This window comes from Artemia sp. Qi Xiang Cuo, chromosome 3, assembly GCF_049724085.1.
Source record: "Artemia sp. Qi Xiang Cuo chromosome 3, ASM4972408v1, whole genome shotgun sequence".
In the NCBI taxonomy this organism is placed as follows: Eukaryota; Metazoa; Arthropoda; class Branchiopoda; order Anostraca; family Artemiidae; genus Artemia; species Artemia sp. Qi Xiang Cuo.
The window spans coordinates 23,834,609-23,858,670 of record NC_142796.1 but is presented as its reverse complement, the minus strand read 5'-3'; the positions used below and the strand labels follow the sequence as shown (position 1 = coordinate 23,858,670).

General features: G+C 37.4%; 1 protein-coding gene across 1 annotated transcript in view; it reads right to left on the bottom strand.

Moving 5' to 3' along the window:
- LOC148953894 (leucine--tRNA ligase, cytoplasmic-like) overlaps positions 1-24,062 on the bottom strand; it is a 117,821-nt gene that overhangs the window by 979 nt on the left and 92,780 nt on the right. Inside the window, 1 exon segment of the mRNA XM_089086001.1 lies at positions 18,530-18,742. Coding sequence (XP_088942127.1) covers positions 18,530-18,742 — 213 coding nt within the window.

Below are 24,062 nucleotides of genomic sequence, written 5' to 3'. Positions count from 1 at the left end.
ATTGCACCTACAACTACTACTGCAATTGTGACCGCGAAAGGCCAATACTCCTGCTACTTCTTCAACTATATCTAAAACTATTGGACTAAATCAAAAGTGTTTAAGTGCATTCTGCTTTTCAAAATGGCAATAGATGCAATATCTCCGGAACGGAATTGAAACTTTCACGGGAAGTTGAAAGGGATGTAAAATTAAATCAAAAGACACTAGGTGTAATCAGGTTGACATAAGGACACTTGTGTAATATCCCACGAAAAGCCAAGTTAATTACGTTGGAACTCCCAGAGCATATTATTGGGGCTGTTGAACCAAACCAAAACATATTATATACATCAAAAATTATCAATAGGGCATATCGCAATGCGCCTTTAAGTCGATTTTGTGAGGGTAAGGTAGAAGGAAGGCTGCACTAAATAAAAAAAAAACTATGTGCATCCAGGTTGTCAAAGAGTGAATCTGCAGTATCTCAGGAAAAGCTAAGGGTATTAAGCTGAACTTTCACGGCATGTTAACGGGGATCCTGAACTGAATCAAAAGACGCTATTTGCATCTAAGGTTCTCAAAAGAGTGTATCTGCGATATCCCAGGAACGGCTAAGGGACATTGAAAATTTACGGACATGTTGAGGGTGGTCGATTAATATTTGTCTGTGGTCAAGTGAAATTTGTTCAATTTCTTCCATAATTTTTGTTTATGCAGTTAGTTTTACGTAAAATATGATTTTTATGTTACCTATTTCCAAATGATTGCCTAAACGGATAGCTTCAAGTATCAACTTTTTGGTATCATCCATCTCTTTGTCGCTGAATGTCACTCTGGTGATCTTTTGCCGTTAAATAAAAATTTGTTTAATTAATTTTGAGACGAGTTTTGAAATCAATTTTGAGATTAAATAGTGACGGAAGAAGAGAAAAGGGCGGAGAAGGTTAGGATAGAAACTCTTTTTTTGAATTGTAAGATTATTTTCCGTACTACAATGGTAAAAATGATGTAACTGAATTTGTAAAGAAAGTGGAAATTATGAGCAAGTTTATTCCGTTGGAACAATTACCTGATATGTCCTAGGTCTAAAGTTGGAAGGTGACTCTTTTTCTAATTTTTCAGGGTCGGAATTTGATTAACTTGGTTTCCTTTCGAGTTAGTTTCGAGGCCAGGTTTCCTAGCACCACACAAGCCAGAAAACTCAAATCATCAGGAAAATCAATCGTTGATTGATTACTGTTCGAAGGCCCAGGAGTTTTGCAGGAAAAAATTTGGAAATGAGGTCTCAGGTGCTGTTTTGTTGCATGAGCTGGTCTGAGGCTTGTCTTAGATTTAACCAAATTGGTTTTGCAAAAGAAACTCCAAGATTTTGACTATGTCGTAGGAATTTTAACAAAGGAAGAGGAAGTTGCCCTTAATCTATGTTCAGAGGGTAAAATGCTGGTTTGCCATCAGGTAATAGAGGATTTAGGGACCATCAGCATAGTATTTGGCAACCTCATGGGCAACCCAGCTCACATCAGCGATACCAGACAAAGAGGTTCAAATTCTCAGGCAGTCACAACCTCTGCTTCTTTGAGTAGTGGCACATCCAGTGCAGCTGAAGATGGCTATTGGCCCAGAAATAAAGCAGTGTTTTTGTTGTTCCAAAGTAGGACATACTAAGAAAAATTGTCGAGACAGCTTGATAGGAGATTTAAACTCCACAGTTCACGTTTAGACGTAAGTTTGAAACATGAGCACCAGAACTCGATACCACCAACAGTCCTTCCGCTCCTGTAAACAAAGTTGATGGTCCAAGACGGTTTCCAAAGACTTTCCATTGGCTTCTGATGGTGAAATATTTTTGGAGAATGGCCGCCCTTTGCTGCCTCTGCTTGACACTGGAGATTCTAATTCTCTTATCAGAGAATCGGTATTTAGGAAATTGGACTTTTCGTGTATACTACAAAAAGATGAATTATCTGGCTCATGCAACAGCATCACAGAAGTCTCGGTCCGGAATTACCATATCCATTGGTTATTGAAGTCAAGGATGTGTTTGAAAATGGCTTCATTGTTAATGGCACATACTGTGCTGTTATGTTGAAAATTGACACTGTTGTGCAATGAGTTTTCATGGCAATAGTTCTTACGTTTTGGCACATCAAGCTGTTGAGTCAAAGTCAGAAATTGTTGCAGATCCGCCGAAATCCTCTGTGGTCAGTAAAGCAGATGGGGATTTTCCTTTCTAGGACCAGGAATGTACATAGTAAGTATAGAGTTAATAATTGTCTTTATTTCTGTCTTTAGTTTTTTTCGCTTCGGAGCTTGAATGCAAAGTTCAGGCAGATGATCAGCTAGTAAATGTTGCTGATGTTCAGAATATGGCTCACCAACAATTCGGAGGAATTTCTCAAGATAAATATGTACCTCGAAAATCTGTTTCTGTTATTATCGGAGGAGATGGCTTTGGATCCAGAATTAATGGCAAACCATATCATGACTGCAGTCAATGTTTCTTGCTCATATTCATCTAAGATTAGCTTACTAGTTCAGCCTAAGAAGCTCAGCCCAGAGGAATTTTTCACTTCGTTTGATTTGTCTAATTTTCAGTCTGTTGCTTTGAGGGAACGATTTGTAGAATTGACGTACAAATACCGTAGAATATTCGCAACATGCAGGACACATTTTGGTATTGTGATTTAATGGGGCTTAAAATAGATACGGTTGATTAATCTCCTATGCGTAGCCGTCTCTACAATTGTACACATGCTTTACAACCAGTTTTAAGAGATACATTTTACTAAGGGCTTGAATCATAGAAAAGTGTGATCGTCCCTATGCTTCGCCAGTCATCCTCATCAAAAAGAAAATCAATAAAAGGCTTATGGCGGTCAATTATAGATCATAGAATAAAAAATAAATTAGGGACAGTTATATGTTGCCAAATATTCAGGATGTGCTAAACAGAATGTCTTCCTCCAAGATCTTTTCTACCACTGATTTATTGTCAGAATACTACTAAATTTTGGTAAAGGAGTTTGACTGGAAGGAGTTTGACCTTTTGCTTGCAGTTGTAGTTAATTCTGTTTTAAACTTGTCCCATTTGGAATGTGCAATATGCCATCATCGTTTCAATGACAGATGGAGGAAACTTTCCGCCCGATTTTGCACAAAGCGATGGAGGCATTTTTACATGATGTTACGTCGTATTTTGGGTATCATTATTCGAATTTAAAAATTTTGTAGGATGTTTTTTTCTAGAATTCAAGACGCTGACTTGAGGTTGCATCATTCAAAACACACATTTTCGGTGATGTCGGTTTCAATCCTTGGTCAAATTTTGGAAAAGGGTACCATAAAACCAATTCCAGAAAAAATTTGGCCGTTTAGAAATTTCAATACCCAAAGAAATTGAAGGCACTAAGAATTCTGTTAGGTTTATTTTCTTGGTTGCACAAGTACATAGCTGGTTTTGCCACCATATGACCCGTCCACTGAATTCGTTGATGAAAAACAATATGTGTTTGGGGAGGAAGAAAAACTGGACATTAAAACCTCTAGGGAAAAGCTGCTAAAGTTCACCTATTCTTGATCTCCCTAGAATAAATCAGGGAGGTTATCTTCCCGCCACCGACGCCAGTGAGAATGCTATCGGGGCAAAGTTTTCAGTTTCAAGAGGGCAAGGACGTGATTTTGCAAAATGACTCGCGAAGTTCTCCGAAGGAACGAAATTATTCGGAGAAAGAAAAAGAGGCTTTAAGTGTGGTCAATCAGGTGAATTTGTACCGTCAAGATTGAAAGAGATGAGCAGAGTGGCCAATGGCTAATGCCTCTTACGGATTCTACTGGTCGCTTAGTCCGTTGATCTTTACCACCCCAAGAAATTGATTTTGAAATTGTTTACCGTCCAGGGAGGTAAAATTATATTCTCGATGCATTGCCAAGGCTACAAGTAAACGCTATTAGAGAAGTGGTCTCTGCTTAAGTTTTAACCAAAGGTTTAGATATGGCGACGTTGAATCGAGAACAAAAAAGAGACAGGTTTATTTCAGCAGTTTATCTCGTATTAAGTACATAAATATGGGATGCCATAGGATGTAGAGAAGCATGTTTTCCGTGAATTTATAATGCTTTGTTATTGAAGGTGTTTCGGTGCACACATTGATCTTTTCCCCAAAATACTGAAAATCCGAAACTCGCTTTGTTCATGTGTTGCCATCAAAGTTGGTTGAGGGAATAATTTGAGCATTTGAAGATTCCCCGTAATCTGGACATTTTGGGACTAGAAAAACGCTTGATAGGCTTCCAGAACACGTTTGGTTGCCAAACATATACCAAGTTACCAAGAGGTAATGTGTTTATTGTGAAAAATGTATGCATCGGAAAGCTATGAATTATACCCCAGATGCTCCGTTTCAGAGTTTACCAATGTCGTCAGCAGTTTTAGAAATGGGTTTTGTTGATTTGTTTGGTCCCTTGTGGGTAACATCAAGGAATCATTTTAGCTTTTTCAAGGAACCGATTATCTAAGCCGCCATTTTCACTTGATTCCTTAGTGAATGCAAAAGCTGTTTTACCGATGTTAGGGGAAGAATATGGCCTTGTTTTGCTATTCCATCACTTTTTTTATCTGACAATGGGCCGCATGTCAAAAACAAATATATCGATGGGTTCTGCTCAAAAGCCAATATTGAGCATCGATTTTCTTCAAGTGAGCATTCAGAAGCAAATAATTTTTTGTTACGTCGACACTGGGATGTGAAAAACATTTTGACACACATTGCGGACATCAATGTATATCAGATTGGGATTCTTGGCTCCATTATGTCGTTTTTTGTCTCAATACATCGTTTACCGAATAAGTGAAGGGTAAGAGGTTATTGGTCATGATTCTGCGTGACGCAACGCTGCCAGTTGATGGGACGGTCAACCAGAGACTTTTTATTATTTGGCTGATTCTTACAAATCTGCGGCTTCGCCACGAATCAGTTGCAAATCGCAAATTGCAAATTCTTGAATCAGTTGCAAATCGTATTTCGAAGAAAAGAACTTATATTGAGAACAAAAGAAATGAACTGTATACACAGACTATGAAGAGAAGCGTTATTGAAGCTCTAAGAATGTTTATATATATATATATATATATATATATATATATATATATATATATATATATATATATATATATATATATATATATATATATATATATATATATATTATATATATATATATATATATATATATATATATATATATATATATATATATATATATATATATATATATATATATATATATATATATATATATATATATATATAAATCTATAGTTGTGTGCTAATGATGTTTCTGATGATGGTTATCATGTAGTGTAAACCAAGACGATTCTTTTGAAAGGGAGGAGGTGTAATGGATTCAATTTCTTCCATACATTTTTAGGCAGTTAGTTTTAAGTAAAATATTTTTTTTATATTTCCTATTTGCAAACGAATAACAAAAAGGATAGCTTCAGAGGTTTTGAACTTGTCGATCGTTTGCAAATGACATTTTCCACTGAAAGAGCACAGTTTTAATATTGACATTACATTGAATGGATACTTGTTGGATGACAATTGGATGTTAAAAAACGTGAAGAAGCAGTAGAAAGCAGCAAGTAGTTCTCATTGCAGTTAGAAGTAATCACAGTCTTAAGTAGTCCCAGTTACTAGCAGTAGTAGTTCCAATACTATAGAACTTTGAATGGATGGGTTCAGGGAAGCTTGGGGTAAACCAAGGCTCAGTATTAAGTCCACTAATTTTCAACAACGCACTTAGAACAGCGACAAGAAAAATCCCACCCCATATTTTTGACAGCTGTTTTGATATTAGTCACCTGTCATATGCAGATGGTATGCTTCTTGTCGCTGAAAATATGTATTTAAAGGAAAAAGCTATTGAGGATCTTCAGGCTAGTCTGTTTAAGATTGGCCTTGCTATTGAATCGTCGATGACTGAGTTCAGAGAGTAAACCCGAATAAAAAGATAGAATCGGTAAGAGTCTCTTAAATAGTCTCAATCACAGTTCTTAGGTCTGAAGTACTTGGGTATTCTTTTTGGTTCATCGACAAGAGCGACATGTACTCTGGTTATTAATGATTTAAAAAAAAAAAACTCCACAAAACATAAGGTGTGCTGGCGAAAATTAAAGGGCAATTTAACAAATATAATTTATGAAAGCTCTACAACTCTATGTTGTAAAGCTCTACAAGTCCAATTTTACCGGTATGCTAAGGATTTTATCGGTATCCCTCTGTGGTTCCGGGATTCATATATTAGTAATAAAAATACCATGCTTGCATATACATGTTTTTTTTTTTCATTGAAAGAAAGCCAATTTAGTTAGTTTTACATCATGTGTCAGCACAAAGTAAAGTAATTTTAGTTTGTAATGAGGATTTTTACTTTAAAATATTAATTTACTGCGAGAAGCCAAACTTCTACTCCAAATTAGTGTTGATAAATCAGTTTCTAGGATAATAATCGTTCGCTAAAAATTATCAAGGCAGTCAGCATCATCCATAACTACAGTTGACTTTACTCAAAAACCCTTCCGACTAATTTTGGCAGTACAGTTTGTCAGTTTATCTTGATTGCTTGCCCTATGTATAATTTTCTTTAAGGAAATTAGAACTTTTCGATATCTCTTGATTTCCCTTTACCTATTCCATACTCATCCGGCTATTGACGTACAACTTTTCCTCTACCAGGATAACACAAAAATTACGACCACGTGAACCAGCCAAGGACGTTGGCAAACCAATTTGCAAACATTTTGAAGGTAATTGTCTACCAAAACGGTACATCATAAGGCCGAGTGTCATCCCATCAGTTTCTACAGTGGTCTGATCGTTTGTGTTCTATTTTCCAGAACAAATTACATTTGCAACCAGAAATTACACATAAATTATATCCACAAACACACCATGTATCAACGCTTCTTAAAAAAAAGAAGAAAAAAAACGTGGCGCGTTACAGAGGGGCAATTGGGCCTATGTAGTCTCACAAGACATTTTTCTACTTACAATGATTTTGCTATGGGAACAAACATTTAGAAGTTTTGCGATTTTAGGGTGCTAGAATAGGTTTGAAAATTAATGTTAAGAAGACTAAGGCTAGGAACAAGTGAAGCTGAAAAGGTAACATTGGGTACCGAAAAGATTGATCAGGTGGGCAGCTTCACTTACCTTGGTAATATTATTAGCAAATACGGTGGGAGAAGTGAAGATGTTAAAAGTAGAATATCCAAGGCTCAGGGTGTTTTTCCACAGTAAAAAAAAAAAAAATTGGAAGAATAGGAAGATAAGTCTACAAACCAAGATCAGAATATTGGAGGGTACAGCGATGACAGTAGTCGGATATAGCTCTGAAACATGGGCGCTCCGAAAAAAGGATGAAGATTTACAAGATCTTTTCAAGAGAAATTGCCTATGAATTGTTCTGGGTACCCGGCTGACTGACCGTATTTCAAACAGTAAGCTGTACGAAAAATGTGGTTCAATACCGCTTTCTAGGGCTATAATAGAAGAAAGGTTGAGACGGATAGGGCACGTTCTGCGGATGAAGGATGACAGATTGCCGAAGGTTGTCCTTTTCGGCCTACCGTCTAGGGCTAAACGGAAAGCAGGTCAAATAAAATAAAATAAAGAAAGATTTAAAGGAATGGGAACTTCTTGGGAGGGCGTAAAGAGGTAGGCTTTGAATAGATTGGGATAGAGGAGGAGCGTGCGTGGTTGTGTTGGTCTCAGGCGGCTTGGTGCTGCGGTGAATTGTTAGTAGTAGTAGTAGTAGTATGCAGTAGCGTATCCATGGGGGGCCGGAGGCCCCCCCCCGAAATGTCTTTTGTTCTTTCTTTTAAGTGCCAATATAGGAAGTTCCGAAATATTAACGCCTTTAAGTTATTTGCAACACCCGTTCCTTTTTTCATTTCTTGTTAAATGGCTATCCATTTCTCCGGCAAGCTTATATCATTATTTTATCATCAAACTTGCAATCGCCTCCTGTAATCAAACAAGATGTCAAGAAATTTTTCTCACTATTTAACCCTCGGAGGTATAAGCACTAGCTTCTCTGCAATGAAGGAATTGCGATAAGGAATCAGACTAAGAGGCGATAGTTCATTCAAACGGTGCTATAATTCCAGTGTAAGCTAAGCATTGAAACAGAAAGGTCGCGTGTGAGGAAAGAAAGAAAATTCAGCGACACCAGCCCAGCAATAAGCATTTCTTAAAGCTTGCAAAAACCAGCAATGACGGTAAGAAGTTTACTACTATTCTGACAATAGTTTGTATTTAGTGGGTTTTGAAGCACGCATGTGTCACTTGTAATTAAATGCAATTCCCAATTTAGATTGAAGACGACCAAATCTAAATTTGGAGATCTTCTCGTAATAATGTTTCCTAGCTATGATCAATTAGAGGAAACAGTAAAAATGATCATTATTTGGGTGGGATCAAACTTTTTTAAAAATTAATCTTTTTCTAGGGCCCAATATGGGATTATTAATAGTTCATTCATTTTATATTCTATTTCTTGTGTAACTATGAGCATGGTTAATGTTGGAATACCTTCATATTCCCGTATTTCCAGAAACAAAAAGTGGAACCCCGCAAAAACGGTAATTTTACCGTGTGAATTGATCATTAAGAGCCGTTCCAGAATTTTTAGCCGTGTCTCTAAAATTCAATACTTTTGAGGGGATGGGTAAACTTAGACCTACCAAACAAGTCATGTACGCAAATCATTTAATCAACAAAATTTACTTGTTTTCTTTTTTAAGAGTTTTTGCGAGTTTTACGAGGAAAACGAGTTTTTGCAACCATTAGTGAAATCGGGAGAAAAATGTTCCGATTATGATTTAATTGCCAAAATTGATGTTTGTCCAGGAACAGCGAGATAAGTAATAAAATGAGTAATTTAACGATTCAAGGGCAATCTTTGAAGCCTTGGAACAGTCAGGTAGAGAGCATTTTCTTGGTACTTTAATGTTAAGGTCAAACTACATGATGCTCCAACCGAGGGGGTAATAACTGACCGTTGCAGGTGTCCCTTCCTTCGTGCCTCCGGCTGTGCCTCCGTGCCTCCGGCACACCTGAAACAGCGTGTTACTGGAAGCGAAGGAACACAGTTTTATCTTTGGCTTATGGAAAGTGTACGGCGCGTTTCTTACGACGGCAAACTTTCTCCTCTTGAGAGGAGACTTTCTCCGTTTACTGCGTTCGACATTGGAGATCCTGGGTCCTAAAAAGTGGAAATTATGTTTTGAACGAGAATTTTATTACCACAAACCTTTACCATTGCCTAGAGATAAATATGCATTCCCTAGTGCTTCTCATTCGTCGATTCAAATGGCTTGGGCTCGAACGTCTTTTCAAACTCTCCGACATGAATAGCCAACCGTGTGAAGATTTTTATAGGAAAATGCGGTCTCGAACCAGCACTTACAGTACTGTAATAAACTTTTCGTTCCTCCAACTTCTACATCGAATTCGTCGATATGAAAGTATAGCGGAATTTTAAGCTCAATATTCTAAAGAACAGTTGTCCTTGCCCATGGCCAAGCGAGTTAGATCCATTGGTGCTGTGTCTGTCAGTTCTAATTTTTCTTTGCCCCGGGACGATGAAATCAAACTCGAGATAGGGCGAGCTCGTATTGAAAGCAAGCGAATAATGAAAGCCTTGATACCCGACGACGTAATTTCTGCTTTCGGTCACCAAGTACCGAATGTTCGTCTTTCTGTACTTCACAACAGTGACTCAGACGATGGCTCAGAAGTAAATACTCTGTCCGATAAGCAGGAAAAGGCTTCCGCGACTGACACTGAATCGGGCTCGGAAAGTGACGGCATCTTTGAAGATTTGCCAGTGATTGCTCACTGTGTGAAACACCAAGTTGATAAAAATTGGATTAGTGAGCCTGTGACGAACATGAAAAATTCTAGGTTTTGTCTTGTCAAGACTTCTGACGGCTCCATAACACCAATAAAAAAATCCACGCTGTTGTGGCTTCTGAGGGAAAGCTATGAGAAGCTGAGTAGTGACCGATTAAAACGGGTGATGGTCCAGGGCCGACGAGTAGGACTAAGTGAGTCGCCAAAAACCAATGCAGAGGTCGGTGTGAAATCGGACAATAAATATCTGAGAAACTAGTTATTTTTTTTTTAGTTGGTTACTTTACTTAGCGATTTTTACTAATAACTCGGTAGTAACAGTTTTTCTGACTGTTGCTTTACAGTTTCTCTTCATTGCGTTCGGCTTAAAAATGGAGAAATTTGTGGGGGTTGGTTTTGATGGGGCCAGCAACATGTCAGGCTGCTATTCTGGTGCACAGGCAGAAATTAGGAAAAAATATCCGCATGTGATCTACACCCACTGTGCATCGCACAGCTTAAATTTGGCTTTATGTAAAACTAGCAGGGTAGGACTTGTTAGGTCAACTTTTGCTACTATACAGCGGATTATATCATTTTTATCATCTTCACTAAAAAGAAATATGTTTGTAGAAGCGGTCGCTGTCGTTTGTCCTGATAGTCCCGTGAGAAAGCTTGTGAAGTTGTGCGAAACGAGATGGGTGGAGCGTCACAATTGCATTTTAGTTTTTATGTCTTTGTATTGTGCGATTATTTCCGTACTTGAGGAAATAGTTGGTAGCATACGGTGCGATACGGAAGTTATTTCAAAAGCAAATGCGTTGGTTTCAGCAGCAACCGAATTTAGTTTTATGTTCATGTTGGCTGTGCTAGAGTTTGTTAGTGTCATAATGCTCTCTGTCTCTAAGGCGCTGCAAGCCGAAGATTTAGACTTAGTTGAGTGCTGTCGGCATATTAATGTATGTTCTGATACTTTACTGCAGGCAAAACAAAATGATTTTGAGATAATTTTTCAGAAACCCTATGAGCCTGCACAAGAGGTAAATGTGGTTCCGGCTGTTCCAATGTCTATCCGCAGAACATTCATCAATGATAATGAGTCCATCAAGGTTTTTTTTTATCGCGAGTCATTGTTCGAACCTTACTTTGCTTCACTTATTGAAGAACTTGATCAAAGATTTTTGCGCCATCAGGTGGCATCTTTCAAAATCGTAAGGCTTTTGCCAGCTAACAACGAGTCATTAAATATTAATGAATTTGTGAACGCTGTTGCTGTTTACGAGGGATTTCACGGGGGTAGACGTGCACTCGAATGTGAGTTAGTCCTTTGGAAACAGAAGTGGCTCGGAAAGTCTGAGAAACGATCAACTGTTGCTTCGACTCTTGCGTCATGCGATGCAAGATTTTTCCCATGCATTTGGAGGCTTTTGACGATTTTTCAGACATTACCAGTGACTACCGCTTCTGCTGAGAGGAGCTTTAGCTGTCTTAAGCGATTAAAAAACTATCTGCGGAGCTCCACGGGTGAGGAGCGTCTGAACGGACTAGCTCACATGACCCTGAACCACGATATCCAGGTCGATGCTGACCAATTTTTTGATCGATTTGCAGCCAAAAAGACCAGCGGCTATTACTGTGAGAGGTTAGGTCGTCTTTTATTGCTCATTTCTCTAAGTGCAGTTGATTCTGTTTTTTAAATTTTAATTATGCTGTATCCTCTGTAAACAACGTTAATATCAATACATTTCTTGCTTTCATGGCTGTTATAATAGGTAGACTGAGGCCCCACCCCCCACCCCCGAAACCAAATTCTGGGCAATTGTCTTTGATATAATATTATTTTTTATTTATTTGGTTCTCTAAAACAAGGGTCCCATAGGCAAATATAAGGAATAATGCACTTCTTTATTTTATATTTTCTAAATTCTGCCGCTTCGTGGCAGTTCCTAAACATCTTCTCACCCAAAATAGAAACTGTCACTGCTTCTAACTTTTTTTTTAATTCTGACTTTGTTGCCAAAATATTGTAATCCATTCTTAAACAAAAAAAGTCTACACCTAGAAATAATCATGAAAGGTGTGCACTTTTAATTTCTTTACCTAGCTACCCCCCCTCCTACCTCCCGCCTGAAATCTTGCACTATGATAGATAATTTTCTTGCTCACATGGCTGCTATAAAAAGGTAGACTGACGGTCCCCCCCCCCCCGAAACAAAATCCTGGATACGCCACTGGTAGTATGTATAATATAACGGAAGCTAATTTTGTTCTATATTGATTCATGCACGTAGTCACTGACAGCCCCATAATTACTTAGAAAATGAACAAAAATAAATAAGCCAACCATGATTTGGTACTGAAAATTGACGTCAGATGTCATCTTAATTTTACCCTGGATTTTTTTTTTATTTCAGTTCCACTTCCAACTCTTATTAGATAGAGTAGTAATCCAAAGCAGGGACTAAGTTTCCATTGAGCTCAAAGGATTTATGTTCCCCCTACGCACTGGCGCATAATGATTCAAATTTATTTTCAAAAGCTACAAATTCTGAGAGAACAGTGTCAACAAGGACACAACTTCTAAAATTATAGATTTTATGACGATGGCCAAGTTTCAAATAGACCATGAAACTGGAACTAGAAAATTTCCCCCATCGGACTATTTTAAGGTTCAAAAAACCTTCTGAAAGTCTTTTTTGTCTATGTCCCTTTTTGTTGCCATAGATACTAAAGTAATGCATCATCCCTCGCAAGTAATACCAAATTCAATCACACCTTGGATACAGAACTATGCAAGAACCTTAAATATATATCCATAAATCCCTAATGATGATCATAAAAACACAAACAAATAATGATTAATCTTTCCCAATGTTAACTCAAGCACTATATTGAAAAGACTATTTCCTAAGGGCACGGAAAAAAGGTCCAAGTACCAAGGATAGTCAAAACGAAATCTGGTCGTAAAAACTTGCACAGTCATACACATCTTAAACAATTAGGATCAAAATGAAGATTCAGTTTTTAATGAAAAAGACCCCCATATGCAGTTATGCAGTTTTTGGTAGAAGTGGGTGCCAAATTAAAAAAAAAAAAAAAAAAAAAAAAAAAAAAAAAAAATGTCGATCAAAATCAGAAAAAAATGTGCTAAAAACACATGGCATAAAACATCTTAAGACGGAACAACTTTTCTGTAAACGTGTAAAAGAGTTCACTGAGTTAGGCTACCTTCTCAGTGAGAGCCCCCCCCCCCAGGAAGCTCAGACGCTTTCTCAGGTGGCAGATAGTGGAAAGTCCACCAGCTATGGGGGATTCCTTTGAATAGCAGATAAGAAGGTACTGACCAAGGGGGACCCAGTTTCTGGGGGTCCTTAAACATAACTAGGACCCCTAACTGCGGGGCAAAAAACAGTTAAGAAGGAGTGAGGGACCCTTTTATGGTTCTGTGCTGGGCCCACCGGTGAGTGGACACGTCACGACAGATTAAAACCCTAACTCCTGCTTCGAACTACATAGACAGCGAGAAGAAGGCTGTGAGGGTAGAGTACTCTCGTGAAGGAGTAAATCAACCAACTGCAAAAGATAGAGAAGAATGGCTTGCCGCTGTCTTTGAATAGCCATGAAACTTTTTTTTATTTTAGTTATTACGGATCAGTTGAATACAAAAATAAACCGGGCTACCTCGTCCGATATGATCGACGGAAGTTAAGATGTTAAAGCGGATGATAATGCTACCGCGAACGGGGAAACCGACGATCTAGTGACTTCAGACAAAGATATGCAATCTCAGCAGCTAATGATGAATATCATAGAGGGTGATTGTACTTTATCAAGAGAAATCCCCATGTTGCTTCTCCGACAATTGCATTGAGGTTCCCTATTGCTATCAAGAGATCTTTCTTAGGGATCTCATCAATTAAATGCTGAAGTATGTTGGTAGAAAGTGTCAACCTCTCAATCCGGCATTGAAGAGTCAGGTTGACCGAGATGTTTCAGGCAGATTCGGTCTTGGGAGACGAAACTCACGCGGTGAAAGTTTACTTGATTTCGGCAGGGATGATGACCTCCATGTTACAAACTCCATGTTCAAACACAGAAAAAGAAGTAACACAACTTGGATATCCCCAGACAGAAAACTACAAATCTGATTGACTATGTCCTAATCTCAAAACGTTTAAATCGTCTGTCACCAATACCATCTGGAAGACACTTCGTTTCAAATCATGTCCGTGTGAAGAGTACAATGACAAAGTTCCAGCTCAAAACCCTTCCTGTTTCGAAAAATAAGATCCCAAGATTCCGCACCAATAAACTGAAAGAACCTGCAATAAGCACTTTTCTCCTGCAGTTACTGCAGTTACAACAGCCTTGATCTTGTACTTAAGTCAGTAAATTCAAACAAGACCACTGACACCACAGATGCTCTAGTCAAGAAGTTGAACACAGCACTCCTTGATACATCTAAAAAAAATATTGGGCCACAAACCTACACCAGAGAAGCATTGGATCACAGATGAAATCCTCGATCTATGTGACTAAAAACGATAGGTTTGTAGCAAGGAGGACCGGGAAAAAAAAGATATGTATAAGCAAATACAACAGATGGTGAAGAAACCAATAATTCAAATAATGACTATAAAATAATGAGCTCTCCATAAAAAAAATCCACTGCCACCACTGGCGTCCAGGACATGGGTGGTAGGCCCCTGAGTGATAGCAAGGCTATTAAAGAAAGATGGAAAAGCCAATTCAAAGAGAAATAAAATCCGCTACTTACCTGAAACCCTCCTGTGATATCAGAATTTTCCAAGTTGAAATCCCCCCCCCTCCCATTCACTAAATGAGGTAAAAGAGGACATTCGCAGCATCAAGAAAAATGGAGCTCCAGGCCCTGATGGTATCCCTGCCAAACTAATCAAAGTTGAGTCCCCTCTGCTAGAGACTATACTACATAAAGCAGTTTTTGTCACGTGGTGGACAGATCATTTCTCAAAACGCAGGCGAAAACGATCATTATACGGATCCACAAAAAAGTCCCTAAAAATGACTGCGAAAACAAACGGCCCATAAGCCTTACAAGTCAACCTGCTAAAATGATAACAAGGATTCTTCTAAACTGAATCAGAACCATCTGGCTGGTTTCTTCCCAAACGGTCTACCACTGACCAGATCTTTGTAGAAAGGTAAATTGCAGAAAAACGCCTTGAATTTGGCAAAGAAATTCTTCAGCTATCAATTGATTTCTTCCTCTCATTGATCAGCTTGCATTCTACTGGTAGTTGACTAAAAGTGTAAACTTCAATCCTATAAAATATAAGAAAAATCTCAACTTCATTAATGTTGGTGAACCTTTTTGCTGATTGGCTGAAACGTATTTTTTTTTGGTAAAAATTATATTGGTGGATATTCTGTAGTTACCACACATGAGCAAATACTTTTAGGAAAAATTGTCCGTGTTCAATATGAACTAACAATACCCTTGATCTTGTCCTTAAGTCAGTTAAGTCAAACAAGACCACTGACACCATAGATGCTCTAGTCAAGAAGTTGAACACAGCACCTCCTCCGATCTCTGAGCAGGCCTCCGATCTAGTATGACGGGATGGACTGTGGCATATATTCACCCAATAAGGTGTTCCCAAAAATACAGTTGGTATGATCAAAAACATGTACGACAGCAACCATAGGTGCGTTCAAGCCCCAGAAGATCAAAAAGAAGAGTTTGCAAGGACTTGGAGCGTGCTCCAAGGATACACCTTTTTTTCTCTGCACGTTTTCAAATTTTTTTGTACGTAATAGTGTACCTGCTTGAGAACCATGTAGAAATAATATTCAACAGTGTTAGCATCGACACACTAGCTTATTCCGATGACCTCAGAGGCTACCAGAAACCAAGTCCAGTCTATAGGCCCGAGTCTCCGAACTTCAATCAGCATCAAATAGCTTCGGCGTACGAATAAACCAAAAGAAGATAAAAGTTGAGCGCCCCAAGAAAGTACCAGACACGTCTCTGTTCATGTCCTAGTAAGCGGCAAAAGAGTCAAATTGGTAACAAAGTTCATGTATCTAGGGAGCCTACTATCATCAGACAACAATTGTTCCGACGACATAAAACGAACACTAGCCCTCGAAGTGCAAGCTACAAGAGGATGCTCCCATCTTCGAAAATAAGTACCAATCAACGCAATTGAAACTCCGACTCTTCGACTCACTAATCATCCCTGTTGTCATCTACGTCTATGAAACAAGAACACTAAAAGTCGAAGACGATCGCCAAATATCATTCTTCAAAACGAAATGTCACCGCCGTATAGCTGGTGTAACGTATCTAGACAGAATCCTCAACGAAGGCAACTGAAGGCAACTTCAGCGGGATTTCTTTCGAAGGCAACTGAAGCGGGAAACTTCAATTCTCAAGAATGTGCCATAACACCAACTCAGGCAGCAGGGTCACAATACACCGAATAGAAAAACCCAGCCTGCCAAAAGTTACCTTTGAAGGAAGGGTCCACGCTATCCGTTAACATGGAAGACCTAGGAAGAGATGGGAAGACATCGTCGGAAGTGACCTCCTATGCCTCCTCAAACAAACTGACGACAGAATCTCATTTAGGATACTAATCCCTAAACGTGTAAAGAAGATGGTCCCACGAATGTGTGAAGACGTCCGAGACAAAAGTGAGTGAGTAAGTGAACAGCATAATAATCTTCGGCAATCAACCTCCGTTAGCGTTTGAGATTTTACGAACGAAAAACTAGTTTTTCTTATTCATTTTTACAAGGATACATGGGGACATGAACATGGGGATACTGAAGAAGATGTGGTAAAGCACTAAAAGCCACTTAATTTTGAAACAGCTGAAGGAAAAATCGTAGCAAATTGCAATTTTTATTTATGAATTGACTAAAATGAATGCATGGGGCGAAATTACTTTTATTCTGATGTCCTTGGTACCACGACAGTTTAAGCAATCAAAAGTATTATTAAAAGAGAACCTTTCCTTTATTAGTCTTATATGGTATAAATACAGTCCAATGAGGGAAGGAATTCTAAAAAATGAATTGTTAAGATCAAACACATACAATAACAGATGATCACTAAAATAATTCATAATAATGATAAATAAAGACAACTGGATTTCATTTCCGATTTTCTTTTCACTCATTAATACAAAAACATATCTATAGCAAGCCATGGCCTGATTAAAAGCACGATTTGTCTCGGCCAAAATGGAATGATGTACTTAACAAGGCTTTAAATCCATAGATTTTAATAATCCAAAGTTTTAATAGAGACATAAAGTACATTGTATCTTTATTGTTCTGAGCGTTGGAGTTCACAAATGAATAATGAGCTACGGTGCATCTAGAGTCTGTCACAGTTTGATATGTAACTATAGACGATAAAATACCCCTAAAAGTTAATTTACACTCGGTTCAACTTATCCAGAGAGGAGTAGAATTTAAAGGCTTGACTCTTTTTATCTAAAAGCATTTGAACTCGAACCCCTTTCCGTCTGCTGTAACAGTACCTGAAATTTTTTTCGACCTTCCTCCTGCCTCCCTTTGTCCCTCTGAGACTCTGACTCCCTAGAGAAGTGGGTGTCAAAGCTCCAAAACTGACCAGGTATACTCTGGTTCAAATCGCTATTCTCGAAGCTTTGTGCCGATTTTTGTTCGGGCTCGGAAAAATTCGTAACTTGTGCGTAAGGGGCAATGTGCTCGTAACTTATGTGATTGTTGACACATTTTCTTGTCGTCACTGTAGTTTAATTATCGTAATATTTTTTATTTTGTAACTAATTGATTGAGTAAAAAAATACCATGCTTGGGCCATTCAAGTGAGGGTGTACCTTGTTTACAATCATTGATTTGATTTGGAATTAGTTTTCTCATAAAACACGGAAGTGCTACACCGAAGTCTATTACAAGAGTTGCCTTATAGGTTTTAATTTACTAACCCATTTTCAGAGGTACATTTGCTTAATCAATGTAGGAGGAGCTATTATTCAGAAAGGTAGGACTCCAACAATTATGTCCCAAAAACAAATCACATAATTAGAAAGAAAAATAAATTCGATGCACAGGAAAATTTTTAGAGAAAGAAACAACTATAAACGCAAACACAGAGCCCTGCATATCCAACAAGTATAACTGAGCCTTACATACAAAACAAACAATTGCTTTTCCCAAGAATATCTTCCGAAGAAAACTTAAAATTTTGCAGTTGGGACGGCTTAATTCGTGACACTATAATTAGTGGTCCAACTCTTGAACAAAATAATTTGTGATAAAAGGTTTTTTATAAAGGTTATATTGTAAGTAAGTAAGTAAGTATGACGGCACTAGACCCTTAAGGTTCAAACCGGCGGTGCTTATCTCCGTTTCGTGGCCTTCAGCCAGGAAGTGCGATGGGGGGCTAGGGGCCAGTCATCCTGTGCTTTCGCACACCCCTCCTGCTTACCTTCCCCAGATTTCTCCAGGTACCCATTTAGAGCTGGGTCGACTCTGACTAAGCTTACACAGTCACACCACTGACCCGCGCCCCAAACCCAAATAACTGGCCACGCCAGGGATCGAACCCGTGCCCCTTGGACAAAGAATTCACACGGGCGCTATGAAAGGTTATAATGTAACGGAAATAAATAGCATACCTTAAGAGTGTGTTTCAAATATGGAATAATCTCCTTCAAAACTGCTTCTTCGTCCAAGTCAACATTTTGCTTCAAACCTTGGGGTCCCATCTTGTCCACCCGTTCTTTGACAGCTAGCACAAATGGCATTACCTTTTTCATGTACTTCTTTAACTCTGGTCGCTTACCAAATTCTGTTGATAAGAACTTGTTGTCCGGCAGTTTACCCTCAGGCTAAATAAATAATAAGAAAATGTAATATAATTTACAAGAGCATTCAATTTGTATTGAACCAAATCGCGTTTCACATACTATCTTTCCGTTCAGTTTTATTATTACTGTTGTCGGCCTCAAAGATTTCAGGAGCTTAAAACTAGTAGTTTTGTTAAAACTATTTAAAATTGGTTAAAGTTTTTATTCGTAAGATAGTTCTTTATTTATCTTATAAGATAGTATTACGTTATAAGATAGTATATGCAGTTATTCTTTTAAAATAAAATATTCGTAATTATCAGTATCGAACTTCCAATTTTCGCGAAGGTGAAACAACGGTTTTTGCAAGAAAACTGATTTTTAAATGTTTATTATTTTTATGACACAATAAAAATCTGTGCATTTTCACAAATAAAAAGAATTCAACACTCCTGTCAAGCTTTCAGTTTTTCAAAATGTGGAATAATAATTTTCTCTGAAACTCATGGCTTTAATCGGTCAGAATTTTGTTCATTCTTCAAGATAGTAGCAGTTGAGGTATTAGCTAACAAACAAATTAAAGTAAAGTTATTAATCTTGTTCCTCAGTGTAACTATGAATATATTTTTGCCAATTTTATCTGATAAGTATTAAAAAAAATGTTTTGAATAAATTACTAATACGAAAATTGTAACCTCAGATTGCCAAAGAATTTGGATTTTTTTTTTTTTGTAATTTTCACCTGTTAACAATTTAAAAAAAAACAATAAGTTACTTTAAAAAAAATATAACCTCGAAAATTGTAACCTCAGACGAAAATTGTAACCTCAGATTGCCAAAGAATTTGGATTTTTTTTTTTTTGTAATTTTCACCTGTTAACAATTTAAAAAAAAACAATAAGTTACTTTAAAAAAAATATAACCTCGAATTGCTAAAGATTTTCGAAATAAGAAGAACAACTAAATAAATCCACTTGCTTTAAAATTAAGAAGCAAAAAATACTGTGCTCAAACTCTGGTTAGAAGTACTCTAAAAATCCGCCAGTTTTCTCACTTCCATGATTCCATAAATTGGGGAAATCCTCTTGACATGGAACGAGTGTGAAATAGAAAAGTTTCAAGGTTTTGCAGAGCTGAAAATCTTGGTACTTGGGCGTCAAAGTGGATCGTAAATTTGGTTTTTAATTCTTGCATTAAACATTTCTTAAACTAAACAATTAAATGGCATAACGTATAACATTTTTCAAGTTTAAACATTAAATTACTACTTGTGAAACCAATACTTTCCAAATTATATAATGTATTAGGATTCTAATTTATCTGTTATTACTTACAACAAAACAATATTTGTGTTATTACTTTCTGTCTATTTTTTTTTATTATTATTCTACTTATCTTATTTTCTTATTTATTTAACTTGTTTTGTTTTCTTATTTAATGTACTTATTTTACCTTTTTGTTTATTTTACTTGTTCATATACTTATTTATTAATCTAGACTATAATTTATTTATTTTTATTATTCAATTTTTATTTACGTTAATTCTTATTTTAAAAGGGCTTCACCTTTTCAACCTCTAAACCGCTTTTACAGATGATGTAAAACAAAGCTAAAAGTTAATACCGTCCCAGCCCCAATTATGTAGAGGTTGGATCATGTGGCTTGTAAAGAAAAGCTAAGCTCCAAGAATTGAGTCGATTACGAAGACAGCTTCCAAAGTCAAGTGTTGCATAATGCTTGATATAGGATGGCGCAAAGTCACATTGCCATTTCTAAATGAAATATTTTTTTCGATAAATTAGTTTAATTTTTAAAAATTGCAAAAATCAATATAAATGCAAGTAAGAATACATCAAAAACTTAAGAGACTAGAGATAACCTAATTTTATATATATATAAAAAAAAATGGACACGATACCCTAGGAACCCAGAGATATGAGGCTCCCTCCTACTAAGCCTGTGACAATTGACTTTGTGAAGCGCATTCAACAAGAATATCGTTCCGTTGGTGATACGCCTCAACGATGCAGTTTAGTACATACGCCTGAAGATACTAAAAACCTGCAGCACGCTGTTGAGGACGATCCAAACACATGTGTGATTACGTGACGTTATTTGATTATTTTACATGATAATATCAAGTGACAACAAAACATTACATAAATCCAAATAAAATTCCGGTCTTAAACCACGAAACAAAAAAACAATAAAATAACCTAATTTAAAAAAAATATATTCTAAATTTAAAAGGTAATGTGACTTATGTACCACACTGTGTAAGAAGCCAGCAGCTGTAAGATAATTTTTGATTCTATCTAAACACTGCTATTTTAGCCAGCCCGCTTTTTGCCAAATCCAGCCTAGCAAAATGGTGAATGTGAAGAATGGTGTGGGAAAAAAACAAGAAAATATTTAAAGGAAGCAGAAACTTGGTGGCAGGAATTGAAGAGTCTGGTCTGAGTAAAGTGGGGTGGAGAAGGAGTGCACGCAGGTATATTGACTTCAGACGGCTTGGTATTGTATAGGTGGCTTAATAATTGTAATAGTCATGTGATTTGGACCTCGATCAAATTTTCGATACAGCATAAAAAAAGCGGATTTAAAAATAAATCCTAAAGAACAATACGTAGATGGGCATAGACAAGGGAATGCTAAGGGACAATATTGCTTCTCTGCCCTAGGGAAGACCGAAAAGGTATGGGAAATATGAAATACATTTATACTATAAAAAAACTTAAGAATATATTTCTATCAAAAATACATTTTCCCTGTGCCGTGCATCTCCAACACGGAAAAATTGGTTCCATTACAACTGAACCACCGTGTAACTGAAGCCCAAGCAACTGAATCCCCGTGCAACTGAACTGCCAAGCAACTGAGCCACTGTAGCTGAAACCCCCATGCAACTGAACTTCCGTGTAACTGACCCCCATTTAACTGATCCCTCGTGCAACTCAACCCAATGTAACTAAACCCACGCGTAACTGATCCTCCATGCAACTGAACCACTGTGCAACTGAAAAACCGCGCAACTGAATCCTCGCATAACTGAACTCTGATGCAACTCAAACACTGTACTTATATTGGGTAAAATACAAGTTAAAATCTTTACATGTTCAACCTTGTTGGGATTGCTTGCTTTTTAAAGTCTTAATATAAATGACTGTCAAGATGATTAATAAAAAAGTTCTGTTTTGTTGTCACAAAAACAAAGAAAATCGGACGTCACAAACTCTTATTTCTCCTTTTTTTATGTATGTTAATGGGTTTCCCTTTCACCTGTCACTGTCTACGGGTGTAGGCGTTTACACCCCCCCCCCCTGCTGAGGACAAATTCTCCCTTGGAAAAAAGCCCTCGCAAAAAATATGGTTTTTTGAGATGGAATATTTTATTTGGGTTCTGTTATTATTTAGTTTAGCTGAGAGTTGCTAAGGAAAGTGGAAAAGAGGAATTTATGTGTAAGTCTTCCCTCCTACCTTCCCCCCCCCTCCCTCTGCAAAAAATAATTTTCTCATGGAAAATCGCCAGAAACTCCCCTCCCTTCAGAAAACTTCCACGCGAAAATTATCCGTATGCTTTCTAATAACAAACACTATCTGTAAGCAATGGACAAATTACAAAACCTAAAAAGGTAATTAAACTTACGCAATGGGGTTCTCTGATTGTTTTGTAGCTAGGAAGAGAGCCTTAAAGGGTGCATTTTAATGCCAAAACTCTCAACTCTCATTAAGCCTTCGGATAATATCGAATTAGCTCTAGGTGAGAGACGAAAGGAGGATGGAGGTAGAATTTAGTTATAATTCCCATGCAGTTCTAGTCTTTTCTTTTTTTTAAGTCGAAAGTGAGTGGATACCAACCAACCTTAAGGGGTATTTTTCAAGGGTAAATTTCTCTGGGGAAGTATTTTCCAGGAGGGGGGGATTTTCCGCGAGGTGGTATAGGCCGAAGGTGCTTTCCCCCGGGAGGGGGCTGGTTATGCTCCAATCACTTATTACTTTTAAAAAGGGCAGTAAAACCTTGAATTTCAAATCAAACAATAGCACTTGATTAATAAACGTGATGAACAAAAACCCCCACAGTCCACGGGGAAAGGACTGAGGTTATTGCAAGTTACCCATTGTTAAAATTTAAGGATTTTATAGAATAGATGGCCATACAAACTTTGGAGAAGGCTCATTTGATTCAAAATTGAAGTTTCAGGTTTAATTTTGAAAAATCGAAGGTAATCAGAGTACAATTAGCCTCTCCCTTCTAACCACCATTTCCCCCAAAACGCATTTGATCAAAATTAAGGAAAAAATCTATTTTTTCAAAATAGTCTAAAGATCAAATAACCATGCCCCTGTGATTAAAAACCCCACCAGCAGCTCCTGGAACAAGGGCTGTAAGTTAAGCTAGTTACTCAATGTGAACAAATAATGTTTTTATGGAAATGATTTTTGTATGAGCTTGGGGGGGGGGGGGGGGCTGCTCATTCAATTGAAAATCAAAAGTTCAAGTGCCACTTTTTAAGAGGTAAAAGTGATCGAAGGGCTTCCAGCCCCACTCTCTTTTTTCCCCAAATACATCCGATTGATAATTTCGAGATGATCATTTTATTTAAAACAGGTCAAGGGTTAAATAACTATGCCTCCAGTGTTCACAACATCAAGCCTCTGGTGCAAGGGCTGTAAGTTATGCAAGCTGCCTATTATTGACATACAAAGTGATTTTTTTTTTTTTTCAAAGAGAGGGCATGTTTGATCCTATAAATAAAAAAAAGCATAGAGCATTAAGGTCAAACCTAGGGGAAATGTCAAGAAGAATGCCCAACACAATCAAAAGACGTTTTTCCCTTTATTGGTTGTAAAAAAGAAATGACGACGTATCTGTAATGTGTCGAGAACAGCTGAGGGTATAAAACCTGCGCACATGAAGTTCAAACTTTCTGGGCATGTTGAGGGAATGTTGAAAAAACGGCTGGAGTGCAACCAGTCACCCTCCCATATCCTTTTTAGCTGCAATCTCCTCAATGTTATCTGATCAAAATTATATATCTAGATTAACAAAGGTCAAATATTTTAAACACATGTGTTTATTAATTAACGTCCAGGAAGGTCTGATTTATCTGAAAAAAAAGAAAATAAAATCAGCTATAATGGTTTGTGACATCGGATCTTCTTTTTTTTTGAAAAAAATAAAACAAAGATTTTTTACGAAAGATCTTGACAGGCGTTTATATCATGGCTTTAAGAAACGAACGATTCCAACAAGGTTGAACATGCAAAAATTCTAACTTGTGTTTTACCCAATGATATTGCCTCATATTTTCAGAATACTGAAAAACTGAGTTCAGTGGTTCAGTTGTACGAGGGATCAGTT